The sequence below is a fragment of the Hoplias malabaricus genome, chromosome 5 (assembly GCF_029633855.1).
Source record: "Hoplias malabaricus isolate fHopMal1 chromosome 5, fHopMal1.hap1, whole genome shotgun sequence".
Taxonomy (NCBI): Eukaryota; Metazoa; Chordata; class Actinopteri; order Characiformes; family Erythrinidae; genus Hoplias; species Hoplias malabaricus.
In genome coordinates, this window is record NC_089804.1 from 49,517,260 (window position 1) to 49,537,988 (window position 20,729).

Consider the following 20,729-nt stretch of genomic DNA (forward strand, 5'->3'; position numbering starts at 1 on the left):
AATCATACAAGTGCTCTTCCCAGTCCCAGGCAGACTGGAGCCCGGCCGGCATGATTGATTCGGGCAATTTGTTCCACTGATTACGCACTACACAGAAACCCAGCACTAGTCTCGTTTTTTTCCCCCTTCTTCTCCTTCAGATGTACTGCTCCTTGTATTTATTATTTATTTCCCTGTGCAGATCACAATTGCCTCCGTCTCTTCCTCCCTCCCTCTTCACGCTTATTACTGTCAGCACTGTGGTGACAAATAGTAGCAATAACCTCATCAATGACCCCCATGAAGAAGGTTTTTGGACAAAAGAGCTGGGGCATTGCAAAGTGTCTTTTTAATGTAATCTAATATCTGTGATGAGCATGTTGCCTAGCTCTCAACTGTTGAATCTGCTTAGTGTGTGTTTGTTGTGTGTGTCTAACAAATGTTTCTCTACTCAGTCTTCTTTGCTTCTGCCGAGTTTTGGGAAGAGTCTCGGTCTGGTAAACTCTGGCCCATGTTTTCCACCACTCTACTATCACCGTTGGTCATGTTATCCACTCCCCTATTCCGCCAATTACACTGTTGAAATCCCCTCACTCAACACTCCACCCAGTGGACCAAACACACACTCCCTGCACTAACTCCACGCCAGCACCATTACTAACCTGAGGACTGGCACGGCACCGATCACCACTGTGTAACACTATCAGTAGGGTATTGGTCTATACGTATCTGTTCAAGTTCCTGCACATAAACACACTCTCTTGTCATTCCCACTCAACAGCCACCATGCGCTTTAATGGCCAGCTGCACCTGGACCAAGTGGAGGGTCAGGAGGTCTTCTACACCCCGGAGATGGACGATCCTAAGTCTGAGCTGTTTGGTGAGACGGCTCGCAGCATCGAAAGTGCCGTGAGTACTGCAGTTATGCTGGACTGTTTGATGTTGCTCATACAAGAATAGAGCAGTTGGGTCCTAGTTAGCGGTCCTGCATTTGTATTCCCCTCAATGTTCTGCAGTCCCAGGTCTCGAGAACCTCCAGTGAATGTTAACTATAGCAGCCCTCTGCTAGCCCTGTGTTTTGGCTGGTGCTGCACATTATTTGATGGCTTTATCAGCTCTGGTGAAGTAGGATATTTGCTCTGCTACTTAACTTGTTTGTAGCTTGCCTGGAATGGAGGGTGTGAGTGTTAGGTCAAAAATCGATTCTACTCAGTTTACATCTTATCCCAAATGCTGTCAGTCAGACTTTTCTTTTCCCCTTATTTTTTTGTATCAAATTCTACTCACTAGCTAGTTCTTCATTCACATCTGCACAGTAATCCAGAAATGTTCCAGAGTTTACCCAGAGGAACTGTATTTCTGAACACGATCACCTGCAGCATTCATCTGGGACATTAGTAGGACTTTATCCTGGTAGAGCCCTAGTAAAGGCTCTGGATATCGTCTGATTCTGCGCGTATGATAAAGGTGCCGGAAATGTTCCGGAGTTTCCCCTGCACGCACTGCACAGGCGTTGCTCCATGCCTAATGCATATGTTTCATTTCCTGCTTCAAGAATGCATCTGAGACAGAACATCTTCCACTGTGCGCTGCATGTGTGAACAACCACCCCAGAACATCTCTTAAGTCCTCTTAAGTTCCTGTGTGAAAGAGGCATAGGTCTCCTCTAACAATGCTACAAAGCTTAGTGACTGAAGGCACATTTGCCATTGCTATAACCTCTCAGCTATAAGCTTCCTTTACTTAACACTTGATGTTTTTGCTCAGGTGTAAACCTAAAGAAGCAATCCTCAATACATCCTTCATGTCCTGGCTGTTTCACAGCACTTGATTACATTTAGAGAATTGTGTGATGTTGCTTTTTGTCTGTACCATCACTTTAATTAATCCTAGCCTGAGCGGTGACTGAGATCAATAAGAAAGAAACGAAACCTCCTTAATCAGTCGGCGCAGTACATCACAATCCATGCCAAAACCCATCCTCCACCCCCCGCCCCCAACCCGACCCCCCTCAGCTCACACTCACCCCTCTCTTTCTCATGCTGACCCTGGATCTGGGCATTGACAGGACCGGGCCAGCTGTGGAAATGGTGTCTGTGGCCTCTGGCATGTTCTAATCCTATGTGTTTGAGTGTGTGTGTGAGAGAAGCTGCAGGCTCAGCTGGGCCTGGAGATAGCAGAGCAAACCCCCCCACCACATTACTCTTCCTCCTCTTTGTCTCTCAGTTGCTCTGTCCCCATCTCTCACATCTCTCAGCCTTCGAGCCTTGCCTGCTAGACCATGTGTAAATAGCACCTGAGGAGAGGGGGACTTTCTGGGTCACTGTAACCAACAGACTGTGATTGAAGCTTTGCTTTTCGTTGGGGTTCTGCTGGCCCCCAGGCTCTTGTGTGTGGGGCTCTTGAGGAGAGAAGGTGCTCCAAATAAAAAAGCAATTGCCTTGACTTGCATTGGAAACGCACAATGAGAAGTACCCCTACTTTTATTCCAAAATCAAATGGTGCTTCTGTGAGAAGGCTTCCGGGCATCTAAAGTGGGGTATGGAAAAAGACCACCCGCCAAGCAGCTTTAACAATAACACGCTCAACGAAGGGCTCTTGAGGCGGTCGGGAAGAAAGGAACACTGTTTGATTGCTCATGGACCAAATTGGAAGCCACTTTTCAATTTCCCCAGTCGTGGCCAATTTAGTGTAAATGAAGTGCGGCTGGCACACTTTTGTTATGTATTCCAGGAAAAAAAAAGAGCCGTATGTGTTTGGAAAGGCTCCGATGTGCACTGGCTCTGAGAACTGCAGGAGTGGCTCAAATCTGGCTCCTGTTCCTCCGAGATGGGAACGACATGCACCTACACATTCTGAGCTGGAAGCCCAACCAAATGCGTCGTTAGTAACGTGACATTTACTTCAGCCTCCGAAATGTGTTCCTGTAATTACTTCTGCGCTGCAGTGAAATGTCAGTTTGTGCGCCTGGGCCCACTGGGGTTTTTGTACAATTTTTTTTTTGAATGACACACTTTCCCATCCTGTAGGAGAAATGTGCCCTTAACGAGAACTGGATCAAAACATCAAGCTTATTGCCCTTTTCATCGACCAGGGCTATTGGACATTTCCCTCTTTCTTCTCTTTTCCTCAGCTGAACGAGCTCTTCCGGAAGTCTGACGTGAGGAAGGACTTCCAGAGTGTACGGGTCAAGAATCTGGCTCCCAGCAACTCCATCTTGGCCATCATAGAGGCTCATTTTGACCCAGGTAATGGAACTAATTAAAGCTATAAACATTATTATTGCCCTTTATACGATGAGAATGAGTCACTTTTCAAATTCCACTGAACTGTTAATCTAATATTTTTTTTCTTTTTGATTTTATGCATGAAAACATTCTCAAAATAATTAAATTGGCATTTCCATGCTCTGTCTACAACAGCATTCTTTTAAATCTATGTTTTAAAAAATGGTCTCTTCCAGCTCTGCGAGAAACTGCAGCACACAAATGTATCCCTTGCCAAAATTCCTCAGCTATTTTCATACTCAAAGCAGTCACATTCCAGGGGTCTTTCTGTGAGGAGAACAGACATTGGTTGGTGGATTGGCTACTTCAAAATGTCCTTAGGTGAGAGAATGTATGAGTGTGTGTCGCCCTGTGATGGATAGGCCCCTCATTCAGGGTGTGTTCTCACCTTGTGGAAAAGACAACATCAAATATACGTAGATTGTAAGCCCTGCCTTCATTTTAAACTTCACTAGTTAAGCTTTATTTATGTTAAAGCAAATAACAAAAGAAGAATCACCTTCATTAAACCACTTAGAAAAATTGCTTCTCTGAATGTAAACCATCTAGTCATCACAAAAGCACATAGTAGTAAGCAATACCTCAAACACTCTAGGCAGTGAACCCACACAAACACACACACACAGCAAGAGCAGTGGGCTACCCACAACTTTTGTGCCTTGCTCAATGGCACTTCTGCTGTGGATGTTATTTTTTTTCCTGCCGGTCCTGGGAATTGAACCGGCGACCCTCTGACCTCAAGCTTGTTTCTCTAATTTTAAAGCCACAACTGCCCTAGTTCCAATTCACAATCACAATCTGTGAATCAAAACATTGGATTAGTACTACTACTACGACTACTACTACTACGACTACGACTACTACTACTACTACTACTGCTACTACTACTACTACTACTACTGCTACTACGACTACTACTGCTACTTCTACTACGACTACTACTACTTCTACTACTACTACTGCTACTACGACTACTACTGCTACTTCTACTACGACTACTACTGCTACTATGACTACTACTACTACTACTACTGCTACTACGACTACTACTGCTACTACGACTACTACTACTACTACTACTGCTACTACGACTACTACTGCTACTGCTACTACAACTACTACTGCTACTGCTACTACAACTACTACTACTACTACTACTACTACTACTGCTACTGCTACTACGACTACTACTGCTACTGCTACTATGACTATTACTGCTACTGCTACTACTACTACTACTGCTACTGCTACTACTACTACTACTACTACTGCTACTACGACTACTACTGCTACTGCTACTACGACTATTACTGCTACTGCTACTACTACTACTACTGCTACTGCTACTACTACTACTACTACTACTACTGCTACTGCTACTACTACTACTACTACTGCTACTACGACTACTACTGCTACTGCTACTACGACTATTACTGCTACTGCTACTACTACTGCTACTGCTACTACTACTACTACTACTACTACTGCTACTACTACTACTAATGAATTAACATTCTGTACACATTCTCAAAGGAGCATGGAATAGTCCATTTCAGCTACCCTGATATTTCTGATGGATTTTTCATCAAAAATGCCATTTATGAGACAGTTCTAATGCAGAAACACGCCAATCTTGTTGAGCAGCTGGAGCAGACAGTATCCAACCAAGCGCTCAGCAGAAGTATCTGGACAGCTGTAGAAAAATCAATGGTGCACAGACAGCTGGGACGCTGAGGATATTTGTAACATTTAGAAACATCAGCATTCTGCTTCTGATGACATAACAGCGTCTTTTCACCAATGCGAAAATGTGTGGCTTGAGCCTAGTGGGGGCACCCACGTCTCAGCCGTGAAGAGGCTCGCGTGAAGCAGCTACAAATTGTTTATCCAGTGTGTTCGCTCTGTGGTCTTAATTATTCCATCTGTTTCTATAGTGACTCATCTTCTTTCCCTCTCCCATTGGCTTTCTCTTTTTTTTTTCTCCACAGCTAGCTAGTACTGTGTTATTTGTGAAGTGCCTCTTACCACCCTGAGCTTTGTAAGCACTTCTTATACCCGAAGCACATCAAAATTCCCAGAGCCTGTGCTTCCTTTAGAAGCACGCCTTTAGCGAGAAATAAAAAAGCACATAAAAACCCACCTTTTTTGTTGGAGGAGATGTAATTCAATAGAGCAAAATGAGGTGTTTAACTTGTATAAATAGAATCTGGCTCTGGACTCTCTCTGGGCCTCATTCTTGGCGGGAGTGGCCAGGCAAAGTGCTCTCTGCTTGGTGATTTGAAAAAAAGAAAAAGAAAATGCAGGGTCTCTTAGAGATCTGCCTCAATTCAGCCTCGCTCCTCCGTGTGTCATTAAACTCCGGTGAGTGTCTCTCACCAATGGAGAGGAGAGGAAAAAACTCCTTCCGCATTCGCCTTTTATTGGCCCTATTCAGCGTCTTTTATTTCAGCACAAGAGCCTGTCATAAAGGCAGTCTGCGGTGGCCAGTAACAGGGCCATCTGTGGAAGTGTTATGACAGCCCTTCATTCCACCGTCCCTGAAACCTACAGCACTTGGAGGACGTCCGCTCCCACGGGCCCATTACACACTGACACTGCCCTGTGTATTTATTGCTCTGTGTAATATCTGCTAGGGATGGGGTGGGAGGGGGTAGGCGTATTAAAAGTGCTTTTCTCTTTACACTAACCTTTCCCTCCGTTTCGTCCCGTCTTCATCATGCTGTGGCCTCGGGCTACAGACACCAGGTTCACTGTGGAGGGTATTGAAACATCATTGTTGAAACAGCTGAAGACAGCTAAAGGCACTGGCATCGTAGTGAAACAACCCGAGGAGGATTATGTCAGTTTCACCAAATATGGTAAGTCTTAAACATCATATTGTGGTGTAGCGAAGTTACTGTCTTCATCACATGAGATTTGGGTTCAGGCAGGAACACGATGCTACCCCAGTAAGAGTCCTTGGGCAAGACTCCAAACATCACATTATTCTACTCATATAAATTGATTACAGTCTCACTGGAGAGGAGCGTCCAGCAGCTGCAATAAATATAAAGATATTAGAGCGAGGTAAATCAAATTTACAACACGGATAAATCTGATTGGCTGAGCCACATGCACAACTGTTGTAAAATACACAATATAGCCACACCTATGACCACCTCACTACATCTGAATTCCATTTCAATGTGTCAATGTATTAAGTCCAGTTTAATTTAGTTCTCCCGAAACCACTTGTTCAGGATAAGAGACAAAAATCTGTGTTTCTACTCAATTAATAGCCTGTGTGTGGCTATGAAACATTAAAATAATTAAGCATTCATGCTCATGTTGACTAGCAGCAGTGCTCACTGTGAACTGCCTACATCGTTTATGAAAAAAATACCTTATTCTGTAAATGTTTTCGTAAATATATACATATATGAATTGCACTTCAATGTATTTACAACATTTTGTACTTATCATTGTTTTATAAAAGCAATAAGCTACTAGAGATGTGTTACAGCAATTTGAACACCGTAATTTGAGTTGTTTTGCACAGTGCCAAAAAATATCCCTTCACTATGATATAACCACTATAGCATGTAGCAAGTTTTTTTTTAAATGAATTATAAATGACTTACTTATTATTGAATGCTACAATTCTATTTTCTATATACATACATAAAGATACAGGCAAATTCAAGCTTATGATGGCTGCTTGTGGGCCTGGCTTGAAACTCACTCATTCACTCACATTTAGCAGGCTGAAAATGCTTCATATTTACCGTCCATTAAATTCCTTGTATCTCTCTCTCTCTCTGCTATTCTCAGGTCTCTCCATTCCATCCTTCACCACATCTGCCACCACCATACCAATTGTCACGACTACCAGCAGCACCACGGCTGCCACCATGCCAGCTACAACCTCCCACATTACCATGCAACAACCAGCTACCACCAGAAGACCTTTCACCACCCGCAAGACCACCGCAGCTGCTCCAGTCATCAGCACTTCCACCCAGCACCACACCACCACCGCCACCACTACTGCTCCCGCCTTTACCACCACAGTCCTCAACATCAGGCCCGTCAAGCCCACAGGCCCGTGTGACTCGCAGCCTTGCGGACACGGGGGAACTTGCGAAGAGGATGGAGATGACTTCTCATGCAAATGCCCAGTTGGAAGGGGTGGAGCCGTGTGTGAACAAAGTGAGACCACTTTTGTCAATCATCATAAACAGGAATAGCGGACAAACTTTTTTGATTGTCGTATCTTTAAAAAAATACCTGTGATAATATTTCACAATACAAATACTGACTTCATTTCTTACTTACTTCGGAGTGATTTGTAAGACTCTTAAAAGTATATTCACCTAAATATTTAACATGATTAGAATCAGTGATTTCCTCATAAGAAGTATGACATGATTTATGATCATTGTACAACCGTACCATGAAATTTGACCTCTGCATTTAACCCATCTGAGGTAGTGAACACAAACACACACACACTAATGATATGGGGCAGTGAAAACACACATCCAGAGCAGTGGGAAGCCATCTTTGGTACCCTGGGGACATTTTGGCGGTTAGGTACCTTGAACAAGAGCACTTCAGCCATGGAAGTTTCTACCAGTCATGGGGATCAAACTAGCAACCTTCTGGTACCAAGCCCATTAGGCTACAGCTGCACCAAGCATCTACCAAATGCCCTTAATGTACCATGCTGGTATTTACAGCAGGCAGTGGTGTTTATTTATAGTGTCTTCTTAAAAGTTATGGGTATTATCTACATTAAGGCTACAGGTAAAATGCACTTATTGAGAATTCTCATACCACTATCTGGGGATATAATATACAGGGCTTTGACATTACTCCCAGAGTAGCACTTTTCTAAGTTTGCTGTTTTCGCAAATAAAGTAAATAGCAGGATAAAAACACTGTATTTTTAAAGGAAATTCAAGATGACTGCATAATTCAATGACTGAGTTGTAAACAGAGTCATTCAGAGTGGTTTGATGTGCAGTGGTACATCAGTTTTCTTGACAGAAGTGATAATCAGGGGTTGAAATGTCTATAGCATAAATATAGCCATTTTTTAAGTCTATCATAAACCATCAGACAGGCTATTCATAAATATTTCTTTGAAACCTTCTCTGTGAAGGAGGAGATCTTCTTGATCCTATCTCTGCTGTAAACAGTTCTGAATCCAAGGCTTTCTATGAGGACAGATTACGCCTCATGAAGTCTGGAGGACTTTGTTTACGCCTTAACCATGTAATTATGCAGTTATTTTGCAAATCGGAAATCCACTTGAATTTAAACCGACAAAGTAATGGTTCACGCCATGCAAAGGACTGGTGCCCCCTCCAGGATCCATTCCCGCCTTGTGCCCACTGATTCCTGGGAGAGTCCAGGAATCACTGGATAGGAGTTTACAGACAATGAGTGACTGAATGACTGAAAGTAATGTTTCAAGAAGCCATGGGGTGATAGGGTCTCCCCAAACTTTTGATTCCCACCCGGCACATGGTAAATATGTAGGAATGTAAAGGTTCACTCAAAAAACATAAAAAAATAAATAAATAAACAGTCTCCAATCATCGCAAAAGACTTTGCAGTGAGTCCTCCACATAAAGAGTGGCACAATTATGCCTCCAAATTGCTGTCCTGCTGTGGTGCTTTAGGAACAGTAGCTGCCATTGCTCTCTCTCTCTCCCTCTAGCTCGCTCTGTCTCTCTCTCTCTCTCTCTCTCTCTCTCTCTCTCTCTCTCTCTCTCTCTCGCTCTCTCAGTTTTGGGGAGTAAGAGAATACCCCTCACAGCTGCATCAGATTATAATTGACACTAATTGCTTTAATGAGTATTAGTTCGTGATAAAATGCCATGCGATGAGGTGGGGGTGGGGGGGGGGCGAAGTGGGGGAGGGGGTGAGGTGGCTAATTGAAGGCTTGTATGCAGCAGCGATCCCCTCCCTCTGATCAATCAGGCCATTAAAGAATGATGAAGAGAGAAGGCTTCATCAGCCAGCCATCTCATCTCCCCAGAGAGAGAGAGAGAGAGGTGTTGATGATAAATGCCGAAGCAATGGGAATCTGTGTATGAAATGTACTCAGCAAACTCAGAGCAGTCCTGGGAGATTAGATGCCAATTACTCAATGAACTTATCATTGTCTTGGCTTCTCTATCTTGGAGTACATTAGACTGGAGTACATTAGGCTCACCCCACAACAACCATGCTCTCCTCTGCTATCTTCCAGAGACTCTGGATGTTTTTTTTTTTCTCTCGCTTTATCAGCAGAGAGCAGGCTGTTGAAGGATTGGACTCTTGTTTGAGACGCTCCAATAACCTGCTTTATCTTGCCTCTACTCCCCCTCTCTCTGCCCCTTTCTCTTCCTCTCTCTCTCTCTCTCTCTCTCTCAGTGATAAAGTATTACATCCCATCCTTCGGAGGCAAATCGTACCTGGCCTTCCCGACCATGAAAGCCTACCACACGGTACGCATCGCCATGGAGTTCAGAGCCTCTGACACCTCAGGAATCCTTCTTTACAACAGCCAGAATGTCAGGAAAGACTTCATTTCTCTCGCTCTTGTAGGAGGAAATGTGGAGCTCAGGTAAATCACTGCCCATTCTACATACAATTACCAACCCCCAATGTACATGTGATGCTAATAGCAAAACAGAGAGCAGTGATTAATGTGCTCTGTTTACTTAAAAACAACAAATTCAACAAACTTTGCTCATATATTTATATGTATGTGAATATATGCCAGTCCCATACAGCATCACCTGTTTAAATAAGCATTTATAATCTACCTGTAGCTCATGCTGAAATGAGAAAGCTGTGTAGCATCAATAAAGTAGCTACAAATGTAAATTAGAGCTTTTACCATCCAATCATTATGGACATAGCTGTTTAATTGCACACGCACAGCTTGTACTGTATAATCTCAATAGAAAAGCATGAAATTGAATGGACCTCTGGAGCTTAAGGTCACCAGGCCCAATATTAGGTTTCAGCTTCAGTGGAATATAAGCCACATCTGCTTCTAGCTATGATCCAAATCTAATCATCCAACCTTAGTAGCTGTAAAGCCTTCTAGAAAGTAGAAGTTGTGACGAACAAGGTGTACAAACTTTCTCGGTTTGATAAGAAGTGCTGTATGAGTTGAGAATGTATACGTAACTCCTAAAATACATTATGTCAAGTCCAAGCCTGTGTATCTGATATAAGAAAACTGTTCACTGCTAAACCCATGTCTCCTCTCCAAATGCCCTTCTCTCTAAGGTTTGACACAGGTTCTGGCATCTGCTCAGTGGTCAGCAAGGTCCAGATCAAACCTGGTCAATGGCATCAGTTGGTGGTGAGCCGTAACAGACGCAATGCCGCTTTGAGTGTGGATAATGAAACCCCTGTAGAAGGCCAGAGTCCCCCTGGCACTGATGGACTCAACCTGGAGTCACAACTCTTCATTGGTGGTGTTCCTGAAGACATGATACTGGAGTAAGAATCCCTGCCTCAGTTTTTTCAAAAAGAAAAAAAAGATAGCATCAGTTTCTCAATTAGGAGAGCCTACAAAAAAGGAAAAAGAGAGAGTGATGAATTAATGAATGTGATGACTGGTTGAGACTCTGATTCGTCTGCCTGCTAAATGCTGGTGGATAGACATTTTCTCTAATAAGATTTAATGAGACTGAACCAAAATAGCTAATAGGAATTAGCATCATTCAGGGCTGTTGCAAAAAATATCATTGATATCCCTCTGGAGCTGTTTCCACATACAGAGCAAGAATGTATATAAGGGCAAAAAGCCGCCAAAAACAAGCCTGAGCTGAAAATGGCAGTAAGACAGAGCTGGCAAAGAATCAACACATCAGTGAAACGACTGCTGATGTCTTTGGGTCATAGGCTTAGGCAGTCATCAGTTGCGAAAGATTAGCACTCAAATACCAGACATGATGGCACACCTTTATTGAACATTACGTTACATACATAGACTATGAAAATGCCAATAATTTCTGCAAATTATTATATAGTTCACCCAAATATACATAAATAGCCTGAAATGCATTATTTCAATTATTTCAAATGTCCTGGAGCACAGACCCAAAAAAAACCTCATCTGTCTGATTGCTTTTGGCTGCGGTTTGTTTATTTATTATAAAATTATTAAATAAAAATAAACTTAAGCCAAATGACACATTAGACATCAGTAGAGTTAGGCCTTTAATTTAGGTCATACATATCAAAACTGAGTCAAAAACAACATATATATTTCTGCTAGCACCTTTAGCAAAAAGTTAGCATATCAAGCTAACATTGAATAAAAAATGAAAAGTTAAGGCTATTTCTAGATTAGATTTCTAGATTAAACACAGAGATGTGAAGCTTGTTAAAGACATTCCATGTTACATTTAAAGCATGTAACAGATTAATATAGTTATCTTGTATCACTTTATCTGGGACTTGAGCATTTGGCTCCTGCTCTTCTCTAAAGCCTAAAGCCTCTGATGGAATAGAAAGCCCTGCGGGTTTTTCGCTGCTTTAAAGTTGAAATGTATGAATGAGCTGACAAAAACTGAATTTATGGCGCTTTCCTTTTCAGCACAAATATAGTCAATCAACCAAGACATGTTTGCTGTCTGATGTTTGTTCTGTAGTTTTTCACTGGGGCTCTGAGGCTAATGGAGCTAAGCAGTAATTGCAGTTTGTACACTCCTAATAATCATCATGCAAACGGCATGTCCAATTCATTACACGCTCGCCTGCAACCATGTCAGAGTCATCAGTAAGCTCAAATACACTCACTGATGTAGTTTCTCACTCTGTGCGACACACTGTGGCGAATAGACAGATACACAGCAAATAAGCTATAAACAGTAGAAACGGATCCCTTGAAGTTATTATAGATGACAATATATTATAGAGATTATAGTATTTTTAGCAAAACAATGTAATTTTATTTTACTGTCGGTGGTAAAAGTGATGTGAAAATGCCCTCATGTGCTCGTTTTAGAACCCCATGTCAGTAGACAAGTTTGGTTGATTTTCTAAGAAAAAATGAAAAGGTAAATTAATAAATAAATATTTAACATTATTTTTTCATGCTACTTTTTATGTATTGTGGCATCAGCATTAAAGAATGAAAGGACAACTTACTGCTTCTAGGCAGAAAGCCCTATAATGTAAAGGTAATACTTAAATAACCTTTACAAAGGCTCAAAATGTCCCCCAGCCAAGTGCTTACTCACACAGGGGTGCCTGGGTAACACAGTGTGATAGGGCATAGGAGGATGGTGGAACAAAACATACAACAAAAGTCACTCATAAAACATAACCTCTAACTATAACACAACTATGTACTCATAAGCAACACAACAAACAACACAAATAGTGTCTGTTACTACTCTTTATTCCCTGATTTTAACATAGTAATGAGGTACAGTAGGTTGCATTAGACGGTGTGCTTATACATTGTTTGCTTTCAGTGTGAAGGAGAGGACCTCAGTCTCCAATGGCCTGGTCGGATGTATCCGCATGCTGGATGTTAACAACAAGGGATATGACCTGCAGGAGAGTGGAAAAATGGTTCTATATGGCACAGCTGTTGGAGAATGTGGCAATAATCCTTGTTCTCCAAACCCCTGCAAAAACGGAGCCCTGTGCCAAGTGAAAGGAGCCGAGATGTTCCACTGCAAATGTGTAAACGGTTACTCTGGTGAGTTTGCTTTTCCTGTCATTTAGTACATGCTCTAATAGATGAATGCAGTGTTAGGAGTCTAACTTTGCTGGGAACTGAACTAGTAGTGTTATCCACGACGCTATTCCTGTCCCCATGGTATTTATCACTACACAGATCTAACTAAGCTGCCTTTGGTAATGAGGACTATGTGATGAGGAGAAAGGCTCATTCACAACTGACCACAGGTCTAGCAGCTGATCACCGTGGATGAAAGATGAGGTAGAACACAGGGTGCTTGTGTAATCAGCACGCTACGGGGAGGTTACAGTAAGATGGATGAGTGTTTACCTCCCTCTTTAAAGGGCACATGAGAAGTAGACAGAGAGGAGTGTGGTCAGGGAGAAAATAAGGACAGGAGAGCTCAGGCTGACCCGCACCGGGAGGTCACCACAGAGAACAAGAGCAACACCAATCGCAAAGAGGAGTAACACAGTTTATATCCCACAACTTAAAACATATCAGGATTGTACTGAACGTCACGCTACAGGTATGGTTCATATGATTCATTTAGTAATGAATCACTCACAGTTGATACATTTAAAATAATGATGAATTCAGATGTGCATGGAGTTTGTAAGCAGATATTTCATCATGATTTAAATTGATCAGGTGTTATTGCTGTACATAATCCTCCGAAGAGCAGACTTGAACCTGTCAAAGAAAAGTGTTAATGTAATACATTAAGTCACTCAGTGTGTTCATCACATTGCTTATATGCCTGATTACATGATTACATTAAAGTAGTACATCAAAACTGAATGTTAATTAAATGGTAATTCATAATGTAATTCATTATATAACTAAGCACCTTATTTGGCCAAAAGTGTATGGACACTTAAACGTCTAGCCTTTTTTCTGAAGACATTACACCAAATGTTGGAACATGTCTGTGAGGATCTGATGGCATTCCACTATGACCGCATTAGAAAGGTCAGGTCCTGATGTTGGATCATTAGTTCTGGGTCACAAGCACAACACCAACTCATCCAAAATGCATCAGATGTTATTCCATCACCATAGAGAATGCGGTTGCAGTGCTTTGTGGCCCAATGATGGATGGGAATTTATACCCTTTTAGTCCACACTTGTAATTGAGTGACCTTGGTGATTTCTCTGTGGAGCTGCTTCTCTGTGGAGATCATAAAAATTGCATCTCTGCACACAGCAGGTACACCTTAAAAAGGCTTATTATCCATTTTAACGCCAATACATTCTGACAGATCTCTTAGATCTTTAAAGATGTGTTGAATGAGCAGGTTTCACAAACTTTACACATACAACTTGTGCATGTCTTTATATAAGTTGCATGTCTAATGAGGTAAGGACATGGTTTGGTTTAAAGAGTATAACTTTATACAAAGTAGGTTAATGTAAATGTAATTTATTATTTATTTGAGTTTATTAATTATGAAACATAAGTAAGTAATGACAGCGTGATGGAGTTACATTCAAATGTATTAAATGTTTATCAGATCTACAGCAATAACACCAGACCTATGGGTTAAGGTGGAGATACGGTTTAAATCCCACCTGAACTGCTTCGCCTGTGATTATTGGAGTCATCAGTGTGCTTTTGTTGTGCTTTGGGCCGCATTGCCTCGCTCTGTAGAAAGCAGGGGTTGAGTAATTGGTCTGATAGTGATTGCTGCTTCTGTAGAATCCGAAGGCTTATAGAGCTGTTGCCGCTGGTCCGCGGCCTTTGCCCAGATCTCCTCTGGAGACGGTTGCGGCCCAGCAGTTTCGCTACTAATAAGAGTCTTGAAGAAGAGGCGATGGCAAGAGAAGAGTAGCAGCAGGTACCGTGGGTAAAACCAGCCTTCCTGGTTCGACCGAGGCTCTGCTTTTGTGGTGATATACAACATGAGAGATAAAACAGAGGCTTGAATCTGTGATAACCAGCCACCAAACGCAAGCTACATTATTCTCCTTGTTCACATCGGAGGTGGCTTTGTTTTTTTTTTCCCCTCCATTTTTTCAGCTTCTCTCAGTCTCTAGACATATTGCCTGCAGTAAATTGCTCTGTTGTCCTGCTCGCCTGCGTTTATTGAACGACCCTCATAGTAATACAGTTCAATATCTTTCGCTTGATTTCTGAGCTGTGCTGTAGAGAAGGTGAGGTTGGGGTGTAGAGGAGAGCCCTTTGAAGTGAAGGTATATACAAAGGAGTTGGCCAGAGGGATAAATATGAGGGCTAACCTTTAATGTTTAAAGAGCAAGGGTGTGAGATGAAGCGCTCTTCTCTTCTTCGTGACGGAGCTCGCTTCTTGCTGACTTACAACACACAGCCAACACCACAGAGGAAGCCCTTTGGGAAAACAGCAGGAGTTCTCATTCTATTATAATGGCTGCTCAGCTCCCTACTTCTCCCCACTCTGCATAACGATGGGAACATTCCCATCCACTGAGTCCCCAGGATTGGCCAAAAACCGGTAACCCTGAGCAATTTTCACTTTCTCTGACCTGGAAAGCACACAAGTGGAGCTTGGTGATGTGGAGCTTAATCTGGAGTTGTAATATTTCTAAATCCTATTAGAAAATGACCTCCATTACAGCGTAAATCCTTGCCCCCATTCTGTACAAAGGAATGGCCTCAGTAACAGTGATAGGATTTTACTGTTGTTCATGGCACAGGGTTGAATCAGAAGGTAACTGAGTCTTTGGGGTGGTTTTATTATTTATTATTTTTGTTATTCTATTTATGGGCAAGGGGACAGGTATAATAACAATAGAAAATAGAAACCCCTCCCATTCAATCACACGTCTTGCCTTTTTCTATTTCCTTCCCAATTTATAGGATCAGATCAAAGGTAAAACAAATGCACATAATATTGTACATGGCTATAATACTAACACGGTAATATTTTTAGTAGATTTTGATACAATAAGACAATATAGGACATATGGTGCTTTCATAACTACACAGCAAATTCTCTAGTGTTCAATCAACACTATTACTGTTAACACTGAGGGTGTTAAATTATTACACTAACAGTGTTAATTTAATGGGCGACATGGTGGCGTAGCAGGTAGTGTCACAGCTCCAAAGACCTGAAGGTTGTGGGTTCGATTCCCGCTCCAGGTGACTGTCTGTGAGAAGTTTGGTGTGTTCTCCCTGTGTCCGCGTGGGTTTCCTCCGGGTGCTCCGGTTTCCTCCCACAGTCCAAAAACACACATTGGTAGGTGGATTGGCGACTCAGAAGTGTCCGTGATGTTGTCGTGTGTGTTGCCCTGTGAAGGACTGGCGCCCCCTCCAGGGTGTATTCCTGCCTTGCGTCCAATGATAGGTAGGCCACCGCGACCTTGAACTGGTTAAGTGGTCACAGATAATGAATGAATGTTAATTTAACACTAATAGTGTTGATTTAACACTGGTGAATTTGCTGTGTATGACGTAAACATAATTTTGGTTGTCATAACAATAAAGGCTAAGGTGCATTGACAAATGAACAAAGCTGACAAAACAGCAGCTGCTTGTTGAAATGTGTTCATTACAAAATGGTTCTATGTAAGAGCTGTAGACATCATGAGAATGGATGCGTCTCGGAAAAAACTGTTTTTGCCTGTTGTCATGAAATGATTATGAATTCTTTTACAGTTATTGAAATAAATATTTTTGACTGTCTATTTTTCCTACACAGGTCCCACCTGCGCCGATGCCCACAATCCATGTGAGCCCAACCTGTGCCACCCCTCCTCCCAGTGCCACGTTCTTCCAGAGGGCGGCTACAAATGCGAGTGCCCTATGGGCCGCGAGGGCAAACACTGCAGAAAAGGTACCAGCAGCTTTCAGCTCTGAGCCAGCATCGACTCTAATCTTTTATTTCTCTGCAGATTTTTTTTTTTGTATTGATTTCATATCAAGAAAAGTTCAGGCTTCATCATTTGTTTGGCTTGGAAAAGAGAAAGCTTTTTTTTGTGGTGTGAAAAATATGACTTAGAGAAAGTTCTTTTGAAAGGCTTTATGTACAGGTTTGTGGTGGCATTGGGTTTGGAGGAAAGTGTTGTTTTTCTAACCCTCTAGTGTCAAAGCTCAATGCTAAGTGTGGGTTAGAGGGGTGTAAAGCCCCTCAGCATTTGGCCGTGGCGGTAGCACTGAGATCAGCTTGAGTTCACAGATGTTGGCTTTAGGAATCTGAATGTGAAGTAGAACATGAGTTAGAAAGGTTGGGTGAGGGAAAGGCTTAATGTATAGGATATGCCTTATGACTGTAGCTTTTCAATCCAGAATTGGAAGATCAAAAGGAGTTGGAGGCTTTTGGTGCATGGCTACATATGAATCATGGGATTGGGTGACAGCCCTGTTTGTAGCATTGCTGATGTGGTTGTTGGCTGGTAAGCTTCAGCTGGCCGCCCCCAGGTGAGGCTTTCAGAGAGGCAGTGGTGGTGCCTCCATGGGGAGCTGGAGCTCAGAGGCTGGAAGGAGGACCTCGTTTGATGCTCACAGAGTAGTCTGGTGTAGTCTTATGCCTGGCCCACACTACAGGATAATAAGGCCTATTTGGAGGCTGATTTCTCAATATTTGCAAAAGGTCTCACTATTTTAGAGTGATTATCTTCTCAGATTAGCCTGGGGAGTCCATAATCCCATACTTACTTCTTCAAGCTTCCTCCAGTACAGTTGGGGCCTCACCGATTGTGAATTGTAAATATGAAATGGACTCTCAGGTGACGAAATCACGTCATGCAAGACCGTAAACCAATCAGAGCTGAGCTAAGGTTACCGTTTCGCAGCCATCCGCCGTGTTAGTTTACATCCAGTTTGAGAGAAAGTCCTGTGAGAGACTCCTGCAGGTTTCGAGAACCAGAGCTGTCTGTCAGGTTTGAGCAATCTGAAAGTGTGCGGTGATTCATTCAGTGCCGATTGTTTAGTGCGAGGGCTTTGTGCACAATTTCCTCACACTGTCAATTTTTTCGGATTCAAAATCAGAACCTGAGCTCACTAATGCTCTCATGGCTAAATACTATCAAATCCTCATACTTCCAACATCTGTTACTAATAAGTAGAGACCGTTACTCCAGCAAAGCACCAACACCATATTGCAACCCTTGACCTCAGAAGAAACTTTTAGACGTAGTGTATATGCACAAAAGCAAAGCCACTTATTTGTGTCGACTCAGACAGGCTCTAGAGTAGCCCTTTTGACCAGGCAAGTCTCCATTAGCAAGTGATTAAAATAAATTGAGGTGAACCAGAATCAATGGGTTGAGCGCAGCCATCGCATAGTGTGCGGCTTTCTTTCTTTATTTTTTTTTAATCGCTTAAATCAATGAGATGAGTAATTGTATCAGTCAGCCACACGTCGTGATTAATGGAGACTCACTCAGGCAAAGTGTCTGGGGAGAAAAGGCAACTGTGAGATAAGGGATCATCAAGTGGAGGAGTGAGTGAGTGAGTGAGCCAGCGAGGAAGTGAGTCAGAGGGAGGGAGGGATAGCGAGCGAGATGTGTGTGTGTGTGCGGTGGGGGGGTGGTGTGAGAGTGTTATAATAAGCGAGCATCTCTTGTGTGAAGTGAAAACGCCGCAGGAGCGGCGAGGATGATGATGGAGGGAGCTGAGTAGTGATGCAAACTTGGCCAATAGCGGATCGCCACTCTCTGATCAAATCTGAATCTTTCACAATGGTTCTTTTTCTACACCAGACTGCCTCGGTCATTAGGCTTCGGTCTATGTTGTGGAGCCTGTTTTCGCAGTGCGAGTAGTGCACTAGTCCACAGTGGTTTCCAGTAGGGCTTTTTTTCCCCAAATAAGGATAAAAAAAGCTACTGTAGATCAAAGCCCAGTCATTTCGGCTTGAATTTGTGCATAGCAGAAGCCCCACCCACTCTGATAATCTGCCTCCAGATAGTTAGTTTTGATCACTGGAAAGTGCCTCTAATTTAATATATATATATATATATATATATATATATTATTTATTTTTTTATTTTTTCCCACTGTTAAATCTTCAAATATTTCTTCTGAAGAATATTAAGAGGTAGCTTGTCCCCTCTTTTGCTACAGTAAGAGCCTTTACTCTTCTCATCAAGGCTATACCCATGATGTCGGAACACTGCTGTGAGGATATGATGGCCTTCAGCCATAAGAGCATTAGTGACCTCAGGTACTGACGTTGTGGGATTATCCTTAGATCACAAAACCTGTGCCAGCTCCTCTCAGAGACATGGGAATGTACTCTATCACTCTGGATCATGCAGTTTCAGAACTCCACAGCCCAGAGTTGGAGGCTTTATACCCCTCTGGTCCACACTTGGCTTTGGGCGTGGTCACTTTGAGGTCATGTGCAGCGGTTGTTGTTTTTTTCCTATGCATATAATATAATTAGTTCTCAAATTGCAAAGTGAGTTGACAAAGGTTTGGGCATGTAGACAACCTGAGCTGGATCAGTGTGCTGTGTAAGCTCTGGCCAGCAGAGGGCGGCCATCTTTGCTACTTTCCAGACCACTGAACTGGCAAGTCTCCCACTGTTGATTCTTGTAAAGGGGCTTTGACTGCACGTTTCCTTGTTGTATCTGCAGGTTTTTGTGTGCCTACGTACAATAGTCAGCAACTGTTTTAGGCACGAGCTAATTAGCTTCTTAATCTCTGTGAGCCATCCTCGTCCAAAATGTGCATGTTCTAATCCAACATAATTAGCAATGAATGGCTTTTCAGTGCTGAATGGAATTGTGCTCTAATTCAGAGGCCTAGAATGAACCTACACTGATTCTTCTAAAATCAGGTCTATTAATCAGCAGTTTTGGACCATTTTTTGGCAGTAATTGCCAAAAAATAACCTAGAAAAATAGAAGGTTTAAGATGTTGGAACATTGCCATGAGGATTAGATGGCATTCAGCCATGAGAACATTATAGGTCATTATAGGTCTACACAACTCATGTCCACTGCTCAATAGCAAAATGTTGAGGTTTTTTCACTCCCTGGCACCGCATTTGGCACTGGGCACAGGAATCTTCTACTCGTGTTGTTTCCTGTCATACTTTACTGTGGAGCTTATTTAAGCTGTGTGTTTGAAAGTAGCTGAAACATTGCCAAAACATTAAAACTGAGATAAATAAGTCGGTACACCCCTTTTATTTCAAATCTAATACACTCTGTTTCTATTTCCCAGTATCAGAAAAGAAAGGAGCCTACATTCCGTACTTCAGTGGAGATTCCTACCTAGAACTAAAGGGCCTGCATTTATATAATCAAGATCTGAGGTAATTATTGAGCCCCGTCGCCACACATTAACACCTCCTTTGTAAACCATCTGTCACTCCCGATTCCTAGTAATATGATTAGTCATGATGTACATCAGCCTAATGTAATCTGTGACGAGATGATGGTGTGATTTGTCTGTAGGCAAAAGGTCAGTATGAAGGTGGTGCTGCTGGCGAATGACTTAAACGGCATGATCTTCTACAACGGTCAGAAGCCAGATGGGAAAGGAGATTTCATCTCACTGGCACTGAATGACGGCATCCTAGAGTTCAGATATGATCTGGGCAAGGGACCAGCAATCATTAAGTAAGAGAAATGGGCTCTTTGTGTGCTCAGTGTTGTAACGAAATCTTTTATCTTTTTTCTTGTGTTTTTCCTATTTGTTTGACATAACCTCAAAGTACCTCAAAGTGTAAAAGTCTGATGATACATTATTCAGAAGAGGTGGCCTGTAAGTTTTGGAATTGTGCCTTTTTATATTCATTTTTATTATAAGTTTATGAAACAAAAGTTTCTTCCAGCTCCTAGAAGTTCTT

General features: G+C 42.3%; 1 protein-coding gene across 1 annotated transcript in view; it reads left to right on the forward strand.

Moving 5' to 3' along the window:
• agrn (agrin) overlaps positions 1–20,729 on the forward strand; it is a 330,093-nt gene that overhangs the window by 286,701 nt on the left and 22,663 nt on the right. Inside the window, exons 19-28 of the mRNA XM_066672367.1 lie at positions 761–888; positions 3,113–3,227; positions 6,008–6,127; positions 7,080–7,457; positions 9,672–9,864; positions 10,539–10,754; positions 12,740–12,969; positions 16,632–16,766; positions 20,102–20,192; positions 20,335–20,499. Coding sequence (XP_066528464.1) covers positions 761–888; positions 3,113–3,227; positions 6,008–6,127; positions 7,080–7,457; positions 9,672–9,864; positions 10,539–10,754; positions 12,740–12,969; positions 16,632–16,766; positions 20,102–20,192; positions 20,335–20,499 — 1,771 coding nt within the window. The remainder of the gene's footprint in view (positions 1–760; positions 889–3,112; positions 3,228–6,007; positions 6,128–7,079; positions 7,458–9,671; positions 9,865–10,538; positions 10,755–12,739; positions 12,970–16,631; positions 16,767–20,101; positions 20,193–20,334; positions 20,500–20,729) is intronic.